Here is a 19,059-nt window from a genome sequence, read left to right as displayed (position 1 = left end):
GCAGGACTACTTTCACCATTGGTGAAAGCAATGAGCACCATCGGTGCTCATGACAACACCTTAAGGTGGTTTGGAAAACCCCATTTTCCAATTCAGGGAACTGGTGTTCAGGGAAAGAAGGTGAGTGGCCCAGGTCTCACAAGGACAGGAACCCAGCATTTGGCTCCCCAGGAAGGACCTTTCACTCAGATCACATTGAGGCCAGCTGGTGGGGCAGGAGAGTCCTTGCATTTGAATACCCTGTTTATTCCTTGACCTCTGCTGTTTGAGTTGGTTGTAATGCCTGGTGCATTGGGCCTAAGTCAACCCGGAACACCTGGTCCAGGAAGCACAGAAGGCTGCCCACGTAGCATTAGGGTGGGAGCACTGGTAGAGAACTCCAGGTCAGTCAAGGTCAGTCTCCTTCGTTCAGCCATCTGCACCTCAGCAGGGACCTGTAACCCTGTCCTTAACATGAACATGGCCAGGATAAAGTAGGGGTACAGCCAGAGGCTTGGAGAGCTAGTGTTCCTCATGGTCCCATCATCAGAGCACAGGGCAGGTGCCCAATCCTGGGTCTGGGATGTGGAGGACCCCATCCAGCAGAGCCTTGGACTGGTCAGCAGACTCACATCCCAGTTGTCTGCACACAGTTCTGCAAACATTTGAGGCCCCTCTTCCTCTGGTTGTGGGCACAGAGCTGAGGGCTGTGCCAAAATCTTGTGCAGAGAGTTGTCCCGCCTCAGGAGCACAGCCCAGGGGGCCAAGTGTGAGGTAGTGACCTTAGACCTGGTGTTGGTCCCAGGCTTAAGCTGTCTCATTGTAAAATGACAACACAACTCCATGCCTAGTGGCAAAACGGAAATTACAATACCCGAGCTCTGGGGTTGGGCAGATGGGGTTCGAATCTTCTTTTTGCCTGTTGCTGGCTGTGTGGCCTGCGCAAAGAGCTTCATCTCCTTGAACCTCCGGTCCCCTAAGTGTAAAATGAGGCTAACTATGAGCCTCTCCTCCCAGGTGTGCTGTGAGGAAGTGTGGGATATTCTGTGTCCCGATAGTAGGTTACTACAGTGATGTTGATGATTATAATTGCTGTTGGTGTCTGGTCACCTCACACCCTCAACCTCCGGTTTCTCATCTGTTTATGAACCCACTGCACAGGGTAATGGAGAGACTGCCAATAAGCAGCTAATATGCTAAACCAATTGCAACTGCATTTCTTATTTTTGCATTCAGTAAAGACTAAAGGAGCTTAAATGGTCTCAGATGTACAGTATACATATGTTCACAAATTGTGGCACCCTTGGGTACTGATATATAGCCCTTGGCACAGATGATTCCTCATTCTGTCCCAGTTTCCCTTCTGGGGTCAAGTTAGGGAGTCTCAAGTAGGACTCTGATTGTAGGGCCTGGACAGTGTGTTGTGCCAAAATGTCTTCCCATTAAGCTCCTGGGCTTGGAGCGAAGGATTGAATAATGATGTCTTCCACAAGTTCAGGAGGAGAGATTGGAGACTGCATGTTTGCCAATGCAGAACCAAGTCATCTCTAAAGGTCCCTGCAGCCAGTGGTGGGCACCTTGACACCACATGTTAATGGAGGGTGGGACCCTGGGACCTACCTGGTGTGGGAGAGAGGAGGAGACCCTGGTCTGGTTCCAGTCTTGGCTCTGTTAATAACCTGTTTTATTTTTCACTCTTACCAAGACACATTCATTTTCTCCCAGGTTCTCCGTTTCCTCTAACTACAAAATGAACAGATGTTCTCTGCTAGACAGTTGACACTTCAGAGTTCTGAGAGGTGGTCAGGAACATCTGGGGCTACCTGCGACATTCCCACCAGATGAAGCACCTGGCACTCTTGCTTTGCAGGCATCCCACCAGCTCCTTGGGCACAGTGATAACTGTCTACTGTCTGAGGCCATGAGGGCCAGGACCACAGGGCATCATTCCCAGGGCCTGACACACAGATGCTCAATAATCATTTATTACAGCCCGCAGAAGCATTTTTCTTTATTGCTGATTAATTAAAGCATATACATTGAGAAACCCATGCATTTGATTTATAACAGCACAATCAGCTTGCTCTTAGAGTCAGTCTTGGGTGTGCATCCCAGACTTTTTCCGTTGTTGGTTGTGTGACAGAAGGCAAGTGCCCTAACTTATCTGAGCTTTGCTTTTTTTTTTTTTTAAACATGAAGCCAGAAATAGACTGTCCTAGGACATTCAGTTATCTGAGAAGAGCTGCTCAGGGAACAAACTGAGGAAATGCCAATAGAGAGTCCAGGCTAACCTTGGCTAGATAAGGTGCTCCATGAATAATAGCGATCATTATCATTACTATTACTGCAATAAACAGTAGTGAGTGGTGAACAAACATAGCTTTTAGGAGCCCAGGAAAATAGGGAGTGTGGCAAGGGGCAGTGTGTGCAGGTCTTGAAAGTGTGATGGGACTGGGTTCAAATCCTAGCTCTGCCTTGGGAGCTTTGCCTCTCATAACTCAGCTAACTCACCTGGAAAGTGGGCACAGTGGGTATACCTACCTCTCTGAATCAGTCTGAAGGGTACACAAGTTAACATGTATAAACCCAGACACACAGTCCCTAGAAATGTGCTCTCCTTGCTCTTCCACTAGACTGGGAGGTCCACGAGGCAGGGATTTTGTCTGCTTTTTTCCCTGATGTGTCCCCTGTGTCATAGCAATGCCTTGTGATCGTAGCTGATGAACACATGCTCCCTGATGTGTTGCTGGTGTTCCCATAGCACACAGGTCGGCTGCCCACTGATGACTCCCCTGTGGGAGAACCACGATGCTGTTTTCAAGTACTTTCCACGCACGTCTGCCTCTCCCACTGGGCGCTTCTGCTGCTTTAGGACCCACCCCTCCCTTCTCTCTGGTCCCTCTCTGTTCAGGTGACCACACATAGGTGTAGTGCTTTAGAGTGTGGGCCTGGCTGGCCCAAAGTTTCTCCCCTATGGGCATTGCTTCAGTGGATGGGAATGTAACAAGTAGCTCCTATTTGTTCCTGTTCAGTTCAGTTCAGTCGCCCAGTCATGTTCAACTCTTTGTGACCCCATGGACTGCAAATGCCAGGCTTCCCTGTCTATCACCAATTCTTGCTTACTCAAAGTCAAGTCCATCGAGTCGGTGATGCCATCCAACCATCTCATCCTCTGTCATCCCCTTCTCCTCCTGCCCTCAATCTTTCCCAGCATCAGGGTCTTTTCGAATGAGTCAGTTCTTCGCATCAGGTAGCCAAAGTATTGGAGTTTCAGCTTCAGCATCAGTCCTTCCAATGAATATACAGGACTGATTTCCTTTAGGATTGACTGGTTTGATCTCCTTGCAGTCCAAGGGATTCTCAAGAGTCTTCTCCAACACCACAGTTCAAAAGCATCAATTTTCGGTGCTCAGCTTTCTTTATAGTCCAACTCTCACATCCATACATGACTACTCTGAAAACCACAGCTTTGACTAGATGAACCTTTATCGGCAATGTAATGTCTCTGCTTTAATATGCTGTCTAGGTTGGTTATAGCTTTCCTTCCAAGGAGCAAGCATCTTTTAATTTCATGGCTACAGTCACCATCTGCAGTAATTTTGGAGCCCTAGAAAATAAAGTCTCTCACTGTTTCCATTGTTTGCCCATCTATTTGCCATGAAGTGATGGGACCAGATGCCTTGATCTTTGTTTTCTGAATGTTTAATTTTAACCCAGCTTTTCCACTCTCCTCTTTCACTTTCATCAAGCTCTTCAGTTCTTCTTCACTTTCTGCCATAGCGTGGTGTCATCTGCATATCTGAGGATATTGATATTTCTCCCGGCAATCTTGATTCCAGCCTCTGCTTCATCCGGCCCAGCATTTCACATAATGTACCCTGCATATAAGTTAAATAAGCAGGATGACAATATATAGTATTGACGTACTCCTTTCCCGATTTGGAACCAATCTGTTTTTCTATTTCCCATTCTAACTTGCTTTTTGACCTGCATACAGATTTCTCAGGAGGCAGGTCAGGTGGTCTGGTATTCCCATCTCTTTAAGAATTTTCCACTGATTGTCGTGATCCACACAGTGAGAGGCTTTGGCGTAGTCAATAAAGCAGAAGTAGATGTTTTCCTGGAACTCTCTCACTTTTTTGATGATCCAGTGGATGTTAGGGATTTGATCTCTGGTTCCTCTGCTTTTTCTAAATCCAGCTTGAACATCTGGAAGTTCCTGGTTCATGTACTGTTGAAGCTTCACTTGGAGAATTTTGAGCATTACTTTGATAGTGTGTGAGATGAGTGCAATTGTGTGGTAGTTTGAACATGATTTGCGATTGCCTTTCTTTGGGATTGGAATGAAAACTGACCTTTTCCAGTCCTGTTGCCACTGCCCTGTTATCCAAATTTGATGGCATAATGAGTGCAGCACTTTCACAGCATGATCTTTGAAGATTTGAAATACCTCAACTGGAATTCCATCACCTCCCCTAGCTTTGTTCTTAGTGATGCTTCCTAAGGCCCACTTGACTTCGCATTCCAGGATGTCTGACTCCAAGTGAGTGATCATACCATTGTTGTTATCTGGGTGGTGAAGATCTTTTTTGTATAGGTCTTCTGTGTATTCTTGCCACCCATTAAAAATGGGGGGAAAAGATTATTTTAAAAAATGCAACCATAATCACGAGAGCTGACCCTTCTTGCTCCCTCTGTCTGTATGGGACAATGATAACAAGGTAGCTTGGATAGACCTACCACCTGGAAAACATGATCTCTTTGTTGGGGAAACACTGAGGAGTGGCCCCCACTTACGAGGAGACAGCTCCTGAGCGGAGTTGTAGGGTTGAGGAGGATTGAGAAGCTGCAAGGAGACAAGCAATTATGTTCCAGGTGGACAGAATTACCCGACAAACACTCAGCACTGACTGAAGGGGGCTACTGCTCAAGAGAAGTGCTGAATTGTGAGACCTTCTTGTGTGCAGTTGTGGGAGTTGAGATTGTCACAAAAATTAGACAGAGAGGAAAACTCTCATCCCTTTGCTATGGTCAGCAGGGGAAGAACCAGCTCTGGAGGAGGCCGACTTCACATGCAACCTAGCTTTGCCTCTGACCAGGTGTGTGACCCTGGAGAAGTCATTTCACCTCTCTTCTTGGAGATTCACTTGCCACACATTCCCCAAGAACAACTCACTGCATCACTCAGTAAAAATGAGAATCTAATGAGATACAGTGTGTAAAGATGTAATACATGGTTTCTCAACACTGTTTGACAGTAATTCCAGAGCCTGACTCGTGTAGAGCCTGACTTGTGCTCACCAGTGTCAGACCCTGGTTAAGCGCTTTCCAGTCATTGACTCATTTAAACCTCACACCAGTGTACTGAGGAGGTTTTGCTGTTAATTCTATTTGGCAGGTGAGAGAACTGTGGTTCTAAGAGTAACTTGCTTGAGATTAAACAGCTAGCAAGGGTAGAGGCCAAGTAACTCAAGTTCACCATTGTCCAACCCTTCACCCTATGCCTTGTTGTTAGCCCCAGCACAGCCTGACCTAAGGTCCGCTCGGCGGAGCTGAGGAGAGCTGGTTGAAGGCCCCTGGATATAGCCCCAGGGGCTCAAGGGCTCCCTGAACTGAGTTGACCTTGTTAGGCAGCCTTCATCAAGTAGAAAGCCCTTGGGTGAAGTAGCTGCTGGTGCAGGCCTCTGTGTGACACTGACCTGTTAACCTGAGTCTTCAATGAGGACGATAGTGGTCCTTCCCTTACAGAATTGCACAAAGCACTGGGATGGTTCCATGGCAAAATGGACAAAGTTTCTCTGGGTCTTTTGTCAGGAACACCAGATGGTCTTTGGGAAAGAAGCCCGGGGACCCTGACCTGACAGCCCAGGTCAATCCTCTGCACATGGGATGCAGCTGTGATTAATGGGTACCTTGCTCCCACTCCAGGACCAAGGGGAAATTGAAGGCTTCCATGTTAGGGAGGAAGAGCGGACTCGAGAGCACCTCATCAGTCCTGCTCAGAAGAGAGCAGGGCCAGGGTGATGGGACCTGCTGGGGGCAGGGGGAGGTGGCTGAGTACTGACAGCTAGGGTGTCACCTCTCTGAGCAAGTGTTCCCAGGGACATGGGTTAAAATTCTAGCCCTGCCACTTGCCACCCTGTAACCTTGATGAATCACTTGTCTTCTGTGAGCCTCAGTTTCCTCATCTGTACAATGGGGACAAGAGCCATGTCTCCTGGCAGAAGGGTGCCGTGAGGAGGTCATGAGGTCAGGTGTGCTGGCGAAGGCAGCCGTCCATCGTGGTGGTGGTGTAGCAGAAGCAGAGTGAGGCTGTCTCTACGTGACCTCAGGTCACTTTCTTGCCCATCATGGGCCTCAGGTTTTCCCTTTGTAAGACAAGAAGTTGTGGCTGGATAATCCCTAATGTCCATTCCAGCTTCGGATCCAGGTCTCTGATGCCCTGATTGCCCATACCACACCTCCCCTGAAATCCCAATGGAAGGAATGCCACGGGCCACACTGAAGGTGCAGAAATGCCTTTTTATTGCTGGGGGTGGAGAGTGATGAGCATAGGGTGTCCTAATTACAAGGAGGAGTATCTGAGAGTGTCCTTGACTGCACTCAGTTGTCCCTCCTGGGGGATGGTGGCAGTACCGACCGTCCCAGAGAGAGACGGTACAGAGATTCAGTCACGTCCCGGGAACCAATCTGGAAGGAGACCACGGTGTGAGGCAGGGACACCCTGGGGCCCTTATCAGCTCCTGCATCCAGCAGGCATAGCTGCCAGAGTGCTTCTCCACAAACCCTGAGAGCTCTGAGGCTTGGGAAGGGACTGGCACCTGTGGTTTGGGCTCTTTCTCTGGCACCTGGCACTGACCCCTCTCTTCCCCTCACCCTCCCACTCCCTCACCTTAGCAACAATGGCCGATGTGAAAAGATTGATCAGGGCCCAGAGGAGCCAGGGTTCAGGGCTCAGCGTATGATCAGGATCAGGGATCAGCCTGAGATGCTGGTTGGGTCTCTATCCATGACCCGTGTCAGGGCTCAGTCAACAATTGGAGTCAAACTTCAACCTGACTGCATTCCGGGCTCAGTCAAGGACCAGAATCAAGCACAATCTGAGTGTGTGATTAAGGGTCAGGACTCAGGCTGTGACCACGATCAGGGCTCAGTCTGCTACTAGAGAAAGAGGAGAAGCCAAGCCTTGCTTCTCCTTCTCCACAGATCCCTGTGGAGGTCTCTCATCCTCCCTCAGCCCAGGGCCCCGAGTCCGGTCCTCACCAGCAGGCGGGCATCACAGTGGTTTTTCTCATCTGTCCTCTTCAGTTTATAATTTGTTGTGCAGTTTCCTGAAATATATCTGAGGGAACAAAATCAGTAACATTTCTCCAGATCTGGATATAGCTGAATAGAAACTAGATCCCAGTGGCTGCCACCCTCCAGCAGGTCAGACTCAGCAATCACGGGATCTCTTGCATGTCACTCTGTCTCTCTGAGCCTCAGTTTGTTCATCTGTAAAATGGGTATGATAACAGTACCCACTCCACAGTGTTGTTGAAAGAATACAATGAGAGAGTATATACAAAGCACAGAAGTATGGCCCAGGTAAAAGCGCCTGGGGCCGTTTTCTAGAAGGACCACCTCCAGGACCCTGACACTGTGACTCACCCCATTTCTGTTGCCCCACAGCCCCAGAAACTCCTGTCATGCCAGAACCCAGGACAAAGAAAGCCCCCAGGGGCTGGGGGTGAAGCCACAACTCCTCATAAGAAGGGAAGGGGAAGGGGCAGTGTTCAGTAGCAATGAGTATGAGATATTAGGCTCTTTCTGGTTATTCTTTAAATCCACTCATCAGCTTGGCAGTGTTTACAATCTTTCATTTCTGAGGAACCCAAGGATCAGAGAGGTTGAACCAGTTGACCAAGACCCAAAGTTGCTAAGAGGAAATCCAGGATTTGAACCCAGATCTGTCCTGTCCTCTTTCTTGAATTATTCTGTGCAGCTGGTTCTGCAGGTTTGAGAAAGGAGGCCAGTAGCAGCCCTCAGTCTGCAAGGACACCGTTCCCCCGGCCACACTCTCCTGACTTGCTCAGGACAAAGGATCCTGAACTTCTCCAGGGTCCGCTACAGTCCTGCCTGTCAAGTAGGCATAAAGCAGGGTGCCTGCTCCTTGGAAAGCTGCAGAGGGAGCCCGCATCACTTCCCCAGGTTGTGACTTACCGTTGAGGTTCTTAACCAAATTCTCATTCAAGGAGCTGATGATGGTGTGGATTCGCGGGCACAGCTGAGGGTCACAGGACACCAGGGAGAGATACAGCGAGAAATGGAAAGAGGAAGGCAGGAACGATGTTGGGATGGGGAGCAGGGAGAGGAGAGACAGGAGAGAAAGAGGACTGATCATTATCCACTGGGAGCACCCTGTCAACTACCTGCACTACTCGGGATCTCAGAGCTTTTGCCCCTTAGGAATTTATAATGATGGAAACCTAGAAGGCCCAAATCTGAGAGCCAGAGAACAATAGAATCCTAAAACTTCAGAAGATTAAAACCTTAAAATCTAGACTTTTAACATTCCAGAATTCTATGCTCTTTGATACCTTGACCTTTGGAACACCGCAATTTTAAGCAGTCAAATGAGGCCCTGAGAACGATAGAGAAGTGTTTCCAATGATTTTGTGTGTATACAATCCCCACGGATCTTGTGAAAATGCAAATTATTGAGTCAGCAGATCTGGGGTAGGACCTGAGAGTCTGCATTTCTAACAGGTGTCCAGATGAGGTCAGTGTTGCTATTCTGAGAAGCACAACTTGAGCAGTGACCCTCCAGTTCAGTAAATCACAGAGCCTTCTGGAGGAATTTTTCCCCCATAAACCGTGATTCCCAGCCAAACTCCAGAGTGACTAATTTAGAATCATTTCTGGCACATAGTACATGTGGTTTGCATATGATGCACAGGAATCTTACTTAGGGTACATGTACTTTTTATATTTAAATCAATTAAATAAAATTGTATTCAATAAAGAAGAATATTGCTAAAAGGCCTACTGGCAGTACATGGGTATGGTATATGACTCAAGTTGGAACCCAGTGATTTCTGCTAATATCAGATCCCTCCTCCCCTTCTCCCCACACCAGGTTGAGTGAAGGCGGGGAGCAGCAGCTGACAGCCCAAAGGAAGTGGGGCACCTCAGAAGGGAAGGTGCCCAAAAAGCACAGCCCACCCAGGGAATGTCACACCTGCTCCCCACCTGGCCTGGCTCTGAGCTGCCAGAAGTGGGGTACTCACCACGTACTGCACTATGTAGGCCTCCACCAGATTCACAAGTGTGGTCACCGTCTTTTTGATATCGCTGATCAGTCCAGTGAGGCTGGAGACGGAACTGATAAAGACCAGTGAAGTTGGCAGAGCAGCCAAGGAGGAGCAGTGGGAAGAGGGCGGGCGATGGTGGAGCACCTTGAAGTCAGGTGACTTGAGCTTCTGCTCAGGGGGCTCATCACCTAGAACCACATGACTGACCAGCAGCTCACCCTAACAGCTCATGAGAGTCTCATCACAGACATGAGACCTCATCCATCCATCCATCCATCTATCCTTCCATTCATTCATTCAGCACATATTATACAGCAACAAGCATATATGCCAGGAACCAAGCCAGACTGGGGACACAGGGATAAATAAAGCACAAGCAGCTCCCAGTCTGGTAACTACATATGAAACGAGTATGGCTAAGGCTGGCTCCTTCCCGCCTCCAGCCCCCAGCATAACTGTCACCTCTCCAGGGCAGACCTCCATGACTGCTGCATGAGGGAGGGCTTTGTATCATTGCGCCCCATTAAGTGTGCTGCTCTGCCCAGGGATGGTTGCCATCTGACATTTACCTCGTGGGCTGTTTATTGTTGGACTAATGCTTGTCTGTTTGTCATTCCCTCAAGAGAATAAGCTCCAGGAGAGCAACTTCTTTGCCTAAAGTCACTGATACATTCTCTAGAGCTCAGAATTGTGGCTGCCTGGCATGGAGCATATGCTCAGCACATTTTTGGCTGAGGGAATAAATAAAGTAAACCTACAATTAAATATATAATGACAACTCGTGGAAGGTATTCAGAAGGGCAAGAGCAGATTCTTCCAAGAGAGAAAAGGAGGAACCTTGTTTTAGACCCTGAACAATGAGAAGTACATTGAGATGGGATGGGGGATAAGTGTACCTGGTATCCAGAACAGCCTCTGCACAGGTCTCGAGGCAGAAGGAGTTTGTTTGAGGCTCAGAGCAAAAGCTAGTGTGTCTAGGGCAGAGTGGCAAGGGGGAGAGCACAGTGATATGAGGGTGGATCCAGATCAGGCAGAGCCTAAATGGCCCTGAGGAGGGCTTGGGATTGCACCCAAAGTGGAGAGAAAAGTCCGCAGAGGGTTTGGAGCAGCAGGGTGGAATGCCATTTTACAGATAGTGTCACTGAGCCCCAGAAGGCAGGATGATTTCTCTGGCGCTATAGGCAAGGCATTGTCCAGCAGGGCTCAGGCATTTGGACTTACATCTCAGTTTTCCCAAGTGATGATAGGCTTCAGGGCCTATTTTTGGTTTTGGGGGTCTTTAGGCAATCTGTGATCAGATCCCTTGTTGAGGCAGGATGGACTGACCTCTGCTCATGGCTCAGCCTGGTTCCTTGCCAAGGTGAACCTGCCCCAGCAATCGGCATCCAGACTATTTCTCCTCTCCTAGCCATAACCAGGGTCAGCCTTTCTCCCTCCACCTTCTTCCCTGGGCTAAACATGCTCTTTCAAGCACACAATATAAGATGTAGATTTGGTGTGTTACCAGAAATCAGTGATATAAAAGGAGAGGATTCAGTTTTCAGGATCTTATTTTGGGAGTTTCCCAGTATGTGGAGGATGATTTGAGGACAATCTGAAATTAGACCCATGGTAGGGTTTACTAGTCCTCTTGCCCCTCCTAACTAGAGGCAAGAAGGTAAACAAGTGAATTATTATTATTATTGAGGGACATTATGTAAAACGAGAAATGTCAGTTCTTCAAGTAGACATAGCAATGTTAAATGTTCAGGCATCTAACAACAGAGCTTCAAAAAGCATGAAGCAAAAACAGATAAAGCTGAATGGTGAAATATGCAAATTCACAGTTATGGCTGGAGAGGTCAACACTCCTGTCTCAGTTAGGGGAAGAACTGGGAGACAGAAAGTCAACATGGATATTATTATTACTGAGAGCATAGTGCCAGGCTGTATGCTAAACACTTGCATCTTCTCATTTGGTCAGCATAGTAACCTATGAATTATGTATTACTACCATCCTCAGTTTAAAAATGAACACTGGAGCTTCTAGAGCTAAAATGATGATAAAACCATAAGTTAGTGGCAAAGCTAACTTGTCTCCAGAGTTTCACCTCTTTTTCACCATATTCTGCTCCCTCCCAAATATAGGAATAGGGCTGAAATTAGGGATTCCAGCTCCTCTGGGAGTCCCACTCTGCTGAGATATCTGGGCCTGACCTGTTCACGAAGGGGAGTGAGATCTTGGCTGGTGTGTAGGTGCATCCTCCCATGACCACCATTAAGGTACCAGATTCATCAATTTTAAAGCTGATACTTGTCTGTAGGACAAAGTTGAGGGTCAGGTCAACAACCGCACCCAACAGAGGCCTGTAGGGAATAAGATTCACAGTTAACAGAGGTGGAGAAATCCCTTCTTGTTGCTCACTTGAGTCCCCTTCTCTGTGGACATTATATGGGGTATCTATGGACAATGTCAATATTGTCTGTATTCTTTACAGCATCTATTTTCTTATATTAGGTTTTTCTTCTCCTGGCCACAAGGGTTTCTCTCATGAAATTTCTATGCAGTATTACACAGATGATTAAAATAAATATAATAGTCAACATTTCTTCAGCACAAATTCTGTGTTAGGTATTTCAAACAAAAGTATTTTACCTGGATTAATCCATTTCATCATGACCGCACTATCATGATAGAAAATTACTATCTCTATTTTCAGAATGTGGAAACACTTGGTATAGAGAGGTTAAGCAACTATCCCCCAAGATCTCATAGCTAAGAAATGATGAAACCATAGTGCATTTAGTTGATAAAGACTCTTCTACACACCTTCATTTTATCTCTTTGTATCTTTAAAGTAATTAAAACACTTAAAAATTATAGTTTCCATATAATTTCATATGCTCTTCATTACATACTGTATAATACTATGTGGCCCCTACTGGTCACTATCATTTAAAGAGAATCTTGAGGGACAAAAGTGATGCTGCAGGAAACTTTATCAAAGAGTTATAAATAAATCTTCTCAGTTTTCAAGTTTTATAATTAGATAAGCATGATGATTTTGGACATATATTTCATGGGGGATTTTTTAACAAAAAGATTGGTTATGGCCCATGTTTCTTAGAACATTTTAAATGTTAAGATTTCAGGTGTGTTTGACTCTTTTTGAGCCCATGGACCATAACCCACCAGGCACCTCTGTCCATGGAATTCTCCAGGAAAGAATACTGGAGTTGGTAGCCACTCCCTTTTCCAGGGGATCCACCCTCTGAGCCACCAGGGAAGCCCAAGAATGCTGGAGTGGGTAGTCATTTCCTTCTCGAGAGGATCCTCCCAACTCAGGGATTGAACCCAGGTCTTCCACATTGCAGGCAGATTCTTTACCATCTGGAGCCACCAAGGAAGCCCTTAGACCTGGAAAGGTCTTCTTTTACAGACTGGGAGACCAAGTCGGAAGCATGGAAAAGTACCCGGTGCCAGATTGGAGATCTACTGGCATACCGCACTGCATCTCTCAAACCTCAGATTCTAACCAATACTCACAGGGTCAGGGTGACCTCAGCAGTGATGGAGATACTCAGGTTAATGCCTGTGCCTCCAGGAGTCCCTTGGAATGTGATATTCCTGATACTGATGCTCCTGATTGTCAACCTGTGCAAAAACCACAATTCACCCTTGTTATCCCTCATGCAGCCATTGCTGGGCTCTTCTGTATGCCAGTCTCAAGCTTAGCATTAGAGCCTGACTGACTTTGCCTGCCTTGGTCTTCCTGACAGCCCAATTCAGAGGTTGGATTCTCTCCACTGGATGGCATGGCAGGAGACAGCTGTAATTCCCCCAAGACTCCAGGGTGAAAATGTGCCAGAGTCAGAATTTGGTTCCTTAAAAAATTAAAGTAGAGTTGCTTTACAGTGTTGTGTTAGTTACAGGTGTACAGCCAAGTGATTCAGATATGTATAGATTGATAGATACTTGTGTGTGCTAGTCACTTCAGTTGTGTCTGACTCTTTGCGACCCTATGGGCTGTAGCCCACCAGGCTCCTCTGTCCACCAGGCTCCTCCTGATTCTCCAGGCAAGACTACTTGAGTGGGTTGCTTTTTCCTTCTCCAATAGATGGGTATAGATATAGCTATAGGTATATAGGTAGAGACAGAGATACTTTTCATTTCATATTTTTCCCCTTATAGGTGGTTACAAAATATTGAGCATAGTTCCCTGTGTTACATAGTAGGTCCTTATTGGTTGTCTACTTCATATACAGTGTATATGAAGTATATATTTATATATATATATATGAAGTATATATTTAACATATATACAGTGTATATATGTTAAAGCCAAACTCCTAATTTATCTCCCATACTGCTTTCCCTTTTGTTAATAGCCAAAAGTTGTTTCTTTATGTCTACCAATCTGTCTCTGCTTTGTATAAGTTCATAGCATCATCTTTTAGATTCCACATATAAGTGATATCATGTGATATTTGTCTTTCTCTGAACTCACTTAGTATGATTATCTCTACATCCTTCCATTTGTTGCTGCAAATGGCATTATTTCATTCTTCTTTAGCAGAGTCAGATTTTGAACCCAAAACTGCTTGGCTCCCAGACTTCATGTATGGGGCCATGTATATGGTATAAATTCTAGTTTCCTCTGTCCTGAGGTCATTCAGACTTTTATACTCAGCTATATTCAGGGAAGAAAAGTTTTATTCCTTGGAAAAGTGACTTTAGGTACCAGAAAACAGGGAGAGACGAGGGTGAAGAGAACCTTTATCCTGAACCTGAAATCATATGAGAAGAAAGCAAGCCTAGACCTTTAAGAGCCTTGATAGGTCCTGCAGCCCTGCCTCTAACTTTCCCAAACTCTAGAAGAGCTGGCCTCACACCAGTTCCACTCTCAGGGATGTACAAGGTTTTTTTGTTGGATTTTTTTTTTTAAATTTTCTGTCTTTGATCTTAAATTCACCTCCCCAAAGATGTGTATTCTCTTTTGGAACAAAGAGCTTCAGTGTGAACTCAACGTCAACTCACCGTAAACACCTGACAAATAGTTGAAGATTTTCAGTATTGTCCTTGTCCAAGACCTCAGCTTCCTGGATCTTCTCGGTAAGTACATCCTTCACAGTGACTATCTCCAAACATGTGAAATCCTGGACTGACTCAAAATCAGCCTTCACTTTCTCAAGGCCAGCTGCAAAAGTAATCTCCTTTTAGTGTGATACACAACTTATGAAGCAGCTCCTACGCACAGGCACCAAATGAGACTGTTTGCCTCTGTTACTTCATTCAGTCTTTACAACTCTATAAAGCTGGTGTTACTATTATATGCACTTTCATACGAGAAAACAAAAGATCAAAAAGTCAAGATATGGGCCTAAAGTCTCACAGCTAGGAGACCTTGTTCCCTCTATGCTGCCTTCATACTAATACATACTCATCATTCATCAACAGAGTAATCAATCCACTTTCTAGGCAATAGAGATTGACTGAACATCAGGTTCTAATAGTGAAGCTCTAATAAGATGCTCAAACAAATGAAATAAATTTGGAATAAACTAAGAAATGGAAAATCTAGAATCAAGGAAAAATTATGGCTCCAACTCATGGAAGTGGCAAACAGGATTCCCAGGAACAGTCTTGCAGCAGGCCTAGAAAGAAATGACTCATACAGGAGAAGAAGGACAGAGTGTCCTAATGAGGGACCTTCAGAGAAAAAAGGATTTGATAGAGTGGTGGTAGATGTAGAATGGCACATTTGGAAACAATTAAGAACATATGTTTTGAAAGGAAGTCAAATGAGAAACAAGGCAATAACTAGCTCAAGGAAAACCAAAAGGCTACAGGAAAAGATATGTAATAGTAGTGCTACTTGGCTCTGCAACAGACGGTATCACCTAACTACACTGATTCAAACAGAGGTGGAAGCTACATCTGGTCCTATAACTTACTAGGTGACCTGGATTCAGACCCTCTGTTTCTGAGCTCAGTTTTATCAGCAGAGAAACTAGAAAGTGTATTTTTGAAGGTTGCCTAAATCCTGACAAGGTTCCAAGGCAGTCATTTTCAGAAGTTAGTTTCTCCTATAAAAAATGTTTGTCAGTGTGCTGGTAATGTTTCCAGGAAATGAGAAGGCCAAGTTCTCTTAAGAAATCAGAATTAAAAAGTGATATGACTAACTGGAAAGGCGGGTAGTTTTAAGCCTACCTAGGTTTGGTAGGGATTAATTTCCAATTAGGTAATACAAATCACCAAGAAGATTGAATGACCCAACAGAAGAATATGCTGCAAATATAAATAAAATATTTAATTTAAATAATGTAAATGACAAGTAAAAGATGAAAAAATGAGTGAATTTTTTCAAAATTAGAGAAATAGGTACCCCTGATCATCCCACTTGCTGACTCACATTCAAATGCACTGTCATCAGTTTCAAGTCCTTTTTTAAGAGCAGATTGCAGCTCTCTCACAACATCATTGTCAAGAAGAGACGCTGAGGTCCCGGCGAGCAGGCCGCACAAGAGAACAAGTCCCCAAAGCTGAGACATCTTGTCCTGACACCTGGACAGTCATGGGAGGAACAGGAGTGAGAATTACCCACAGGGAAACGGGATATTTAATGAGCACCTGTCACTCCTACACTCAACAGTCCTTGAAGATAGACCTGGCTATCTGCTCTCTTATAGAGGGGCAGCCCAGGTCAGGAAGCTAGAGCAACTTGCACAAAGATACACAACCACTGAGTAGAGAGATAGTATTTGAAAAGTCATGGTAGACTCCAGGTCAATGCTCTTTACACAGAGGCCATTTGCATTTTCCGGCTTCTCTGCCTGGAGCATTTCCCTCTTCTTTGCATTTTAACATGAGTCACTTCTTGCTGACTCATGCTTGTCTCCAGCTTCAGGAAGACATCATATCCTCTATAAAGCCCACTCTAGGCCCTTCTCAGGGTTACGTCAGGGGACCCCACTCTACCATCTTGTTGCCTTCATTCTCTGATCAGAATCCTTGGTACAATTAGTGATGACTTGCCTCCTTTCTCACCAGGCTGTGAACTCCTTAGATAGGGACTGTAACTTTGGGAATTCCCAACTGATAGTAAAAAACCTGCACCTAATACGGTGTAACAAAATAAAGATTTGCAGAATAAAAGTATGAACAAATAAATGGGCACCACATCATGACCCCACATTGCTTACCAGTTTGAAACTTCTAATATAATTGATTTCTTAATTTGCTATATTGACAATATTAACTAATTCATGTGGCCCTGTCCCTCTGCCTCTTGGTCCCAGGGCCTTCTGAAGATCTCCATGTGGGGTGACATTAAGGGGGAAGCCCACCATTCACAGGTTTGGAGGAAAATACTTACAAAATCCTTGCTCCCCTGCACAGTCTCCTGGAATTCTGCTGGGTGGTGATGGCCCTTATATTGTGGTGATGGGTGGGAGGCTGCCCCTGGAAACAAGCCCTGGGTCCAGAGCCATTCAAGGGGACTCCAAAGAAAATAATCCTTGTCTAGAGTGAACAGAGAGAGATTTCCAATGCAAAGGTCACCCAGGACGCTTGAATTGAAATGGGTGGTTATGGAGAGGACTCTGTGCCAAGACTAAAAGCAGGTTCTCATGAAAACTCCAGCTGCCAAGATAGTGGCCATTGTAGGTAGGGTTTGGGGTAAAGACTGCGAAAGGATGAATTGGAGAATGTTGTGATAGGAGGACCCATAGTGATCATCGAGCCTAATTTTGTCATCATTTGGAAACTCAGCTCAAGAGAAGGAGAGCAACCAGCTTGAGGTCACCCAGTAAGACATGGACAGAGATGTGCTAGAATTATGCCCCAAGGAGTCAGGGTCAGTGAGGCCATTTTTTCCAACTCTTCTCTGATTTTTGTGAGCTCTCCACCACATCCCTCACAGTGGAGCCAGCCTCAGGGCAGATGTTTGTAATGATGCATTGCTCAATACCATCCTCCGAAGTCTGCCTACTCATTTAATTGGCAGAGTTCCCCCTGAGAGACAACAACATCTGCCTGCAAAATACCTTCTTATATAGGGTCTCCCTCTGCACACTTGCCCCCAATCCCGCTACTCTCAATGCAGCAGTCAGAGGGGTCTCATTCGGTGTAAACCCTAAGTCCCCATCATGGTCCCTGCGTCATCTGCTCACTGCTGCTCCAAATCATCTCCCTCTCCCTCCACGGCCCCTACTGTCTTCCTTCTGTTCTAGAAAGATTCAAGCCTCTTTGCTGTCTTGGGACTCTGCACAGACCATTCCCTCTTTTCAGAACTCTCCTCCCTAGCTGTCACTGGCTCTCAACATCACCTCACAAATTATGTGACTGTCCATCCACCTGAAGTGGTCCCTCCCTTTCCCCTTGACTCATCTTCTGCTAGGCTTCTTTCACAGCAAATTATCATCATCTGACGTTTTCCTCTTGTTCTCTGCCCTTAGCAACTTGATACCATCCTTGTTCTGTGGCTTTCCTCTCACAAGGGTCCCCAAAACCTTGACCTGGCTCTAGAGTGCTCCAAGCCTCTCTGGAGCATCCTATAAAGCCATTCACTCCCTGGGAAGATGGTAAGGGTCTCATCACCAGAAATGCTCAGGAACATGACCACATGGCTGCTAAGATCCTGTGCGACTTGTTGTAACTGTGAGCCATGATTCGGCTCTACAAAAACCATTGTTACACATTTGTATGACTCTTCTTCCCAGATTTTTTTTCTCCCTGAGTCTGGCTCAGGGGGAGCTTTGGTTCTGAGCTATGGAATATGGAGCTATGGTTCCCTCAGGCTTCCTGCCTCTTTCCTTTTCTCAACCTCCCTGCCTCCCAAGACCCCACCTCCACCTGGCCATGGCCTCCTGGAGTCACAGTGGCTGGTGCTATTTCTCAGCATGGACCACACCCAGGACAAAGCCAGCTTGCACTGATATCAGCCTCCTCTCATGGCTGAGCTTTGAGGTGAAATGATCTTCATGCTTGATCCCCGTTGGTGAGTCTGGGGCTGGCACACAGGTTCCTACTTTCTAAGGAACCATGTTCTCATGGTGACTCACTCATGTTGGATGCTCAAATACAAAAGGAATGAGACAATATATCCTTTGAGTGCCTCTATCTAGCGGTGCCTGATGTCCCCTGTGCCCTAGACTTTCCAGTTCAGATACATTTCTTCCTCCCTATCTTTTTTGCTGAAGTCAGTGTGATTTGGGTCCTGCTGTTCAAACCCACACTAAGTCCTGACTCAGCACACTTGTAGACTCACATCTGCTTCCTCCCTTCTGATGACTACTCGAGGGTCAGACGACCACATTGGAAACATAACAGACTTCAAAGCCTCAGAAGATCTTAGAATTCATCAATTTAACCTCTTTGCTGAAAAGTCTTGGAAGCTGGCCCAGAGAAGGAGAAAGACTCATCCAAGACTACATCCAAGGGTTCAAAGTGATTTGAACCCCACTTACTTTCCTCTTTCATTTCATCTCTTTTGGTTTTGTTGACATTTTCTACTTTGAGCAATAGTCTTAGGGGAAAAAAGAAAAAGACTAACCAGAATCACCTAATAAGTTTCTTTAAACTATAGATGCCTGAGGCCGTCCCTAGGTACTTAGGCTCAGGGGCTCCAGGATGGCTGACAAGAAACGGAAGTAACTGAACTAGATGGCTCAAGGGTACTTTCTGCCTTGAGTTCTATTAGCTGTTACCCCCATGCCATCCTCTGGAACCTCAGCTTTTCCTAGACGTGACCCACACAACCCAGTATGCTTGTGCGGCTTCATCTTGTTTCCTCTTCTCAGCAACCAC

At 45.9% G+C, this 19,059-nt stretch overlaps 1 protein-coding gene across 1 annotated transcript in view; it reads right to left on the bottom strand.

The window, feature by feature from the left end:
• LOC122681702 (short palate, lung and nasal epithelium carcinoma-associated protein 2A-like) overlaps nucleotides 1-16,670 on the bottom strand; it is a 78,843-nt gene extending 62,173 nt beyond the window's left edge. Inside the window, exons 1-8 of the mRNA XM_043884100.1 lie at nucleotides 16,628-16,670; nucleotides 15,665-15,816; nucleotides 14,290-14,449; nucleotides 12,799-12,906; nucleotides 11,469-11,618; nucleotides 9,249-9,342; nucleotides 8,182-8,245; nucleotides 7,243-7,321 (exon numbers count right to left, since the gene is read on the bottom strand). Of these exons, the coding sequence (XP_043740035.1) occupies nucleotides 7,284-7,321; nucleotides 8,182-8,245; nucleotides 9,249-9,342; nucleotides 11,469-11,618; nucleotides 12,799-12,906; nucleotides 14,290-14,449; nucleotides 15,665-15,803 (753 nt within the window). The 5' untranslated portion in view covers nucleotides 15,804-15,816; nucleotides 16,628-16,670 and the 3' untranslated portion in view covers nucleotides 7,243-7,283. The remainder of the gene's footprint in view (nucleotides 1-7,242; nucleotides 7,322-8,181; nucleotides 8,246-9,248; nucleotides 9,343-11,468; nucleotides 11,619-12,798; nucleotides 12,907-14,289; nucleotides 14,450-15,664; nucleotides 15,817-16,627) is intronic.
• Between the last annotated feature and the right edge of the window lie 2,389 nt (nucleotides 16,671-19,059).

This window comes from Cervus elaphus, chromosome 23 (assembly GCF_910594005.1).
Source record: "Cervus elaphus chromosome 23, mCerEla1.1, whole genome shotgun sequence".
NCBI classification, from domain to species: domain Eukaryota; kingdom Metazoa; phylum Chordata; class Mammalia; order Artiodactyla; family Cervidae; genus Cervus; species Cervus elaphus.
This window is presented reverse-complemented; position numbering and strand designations above follow the sequence as displayed.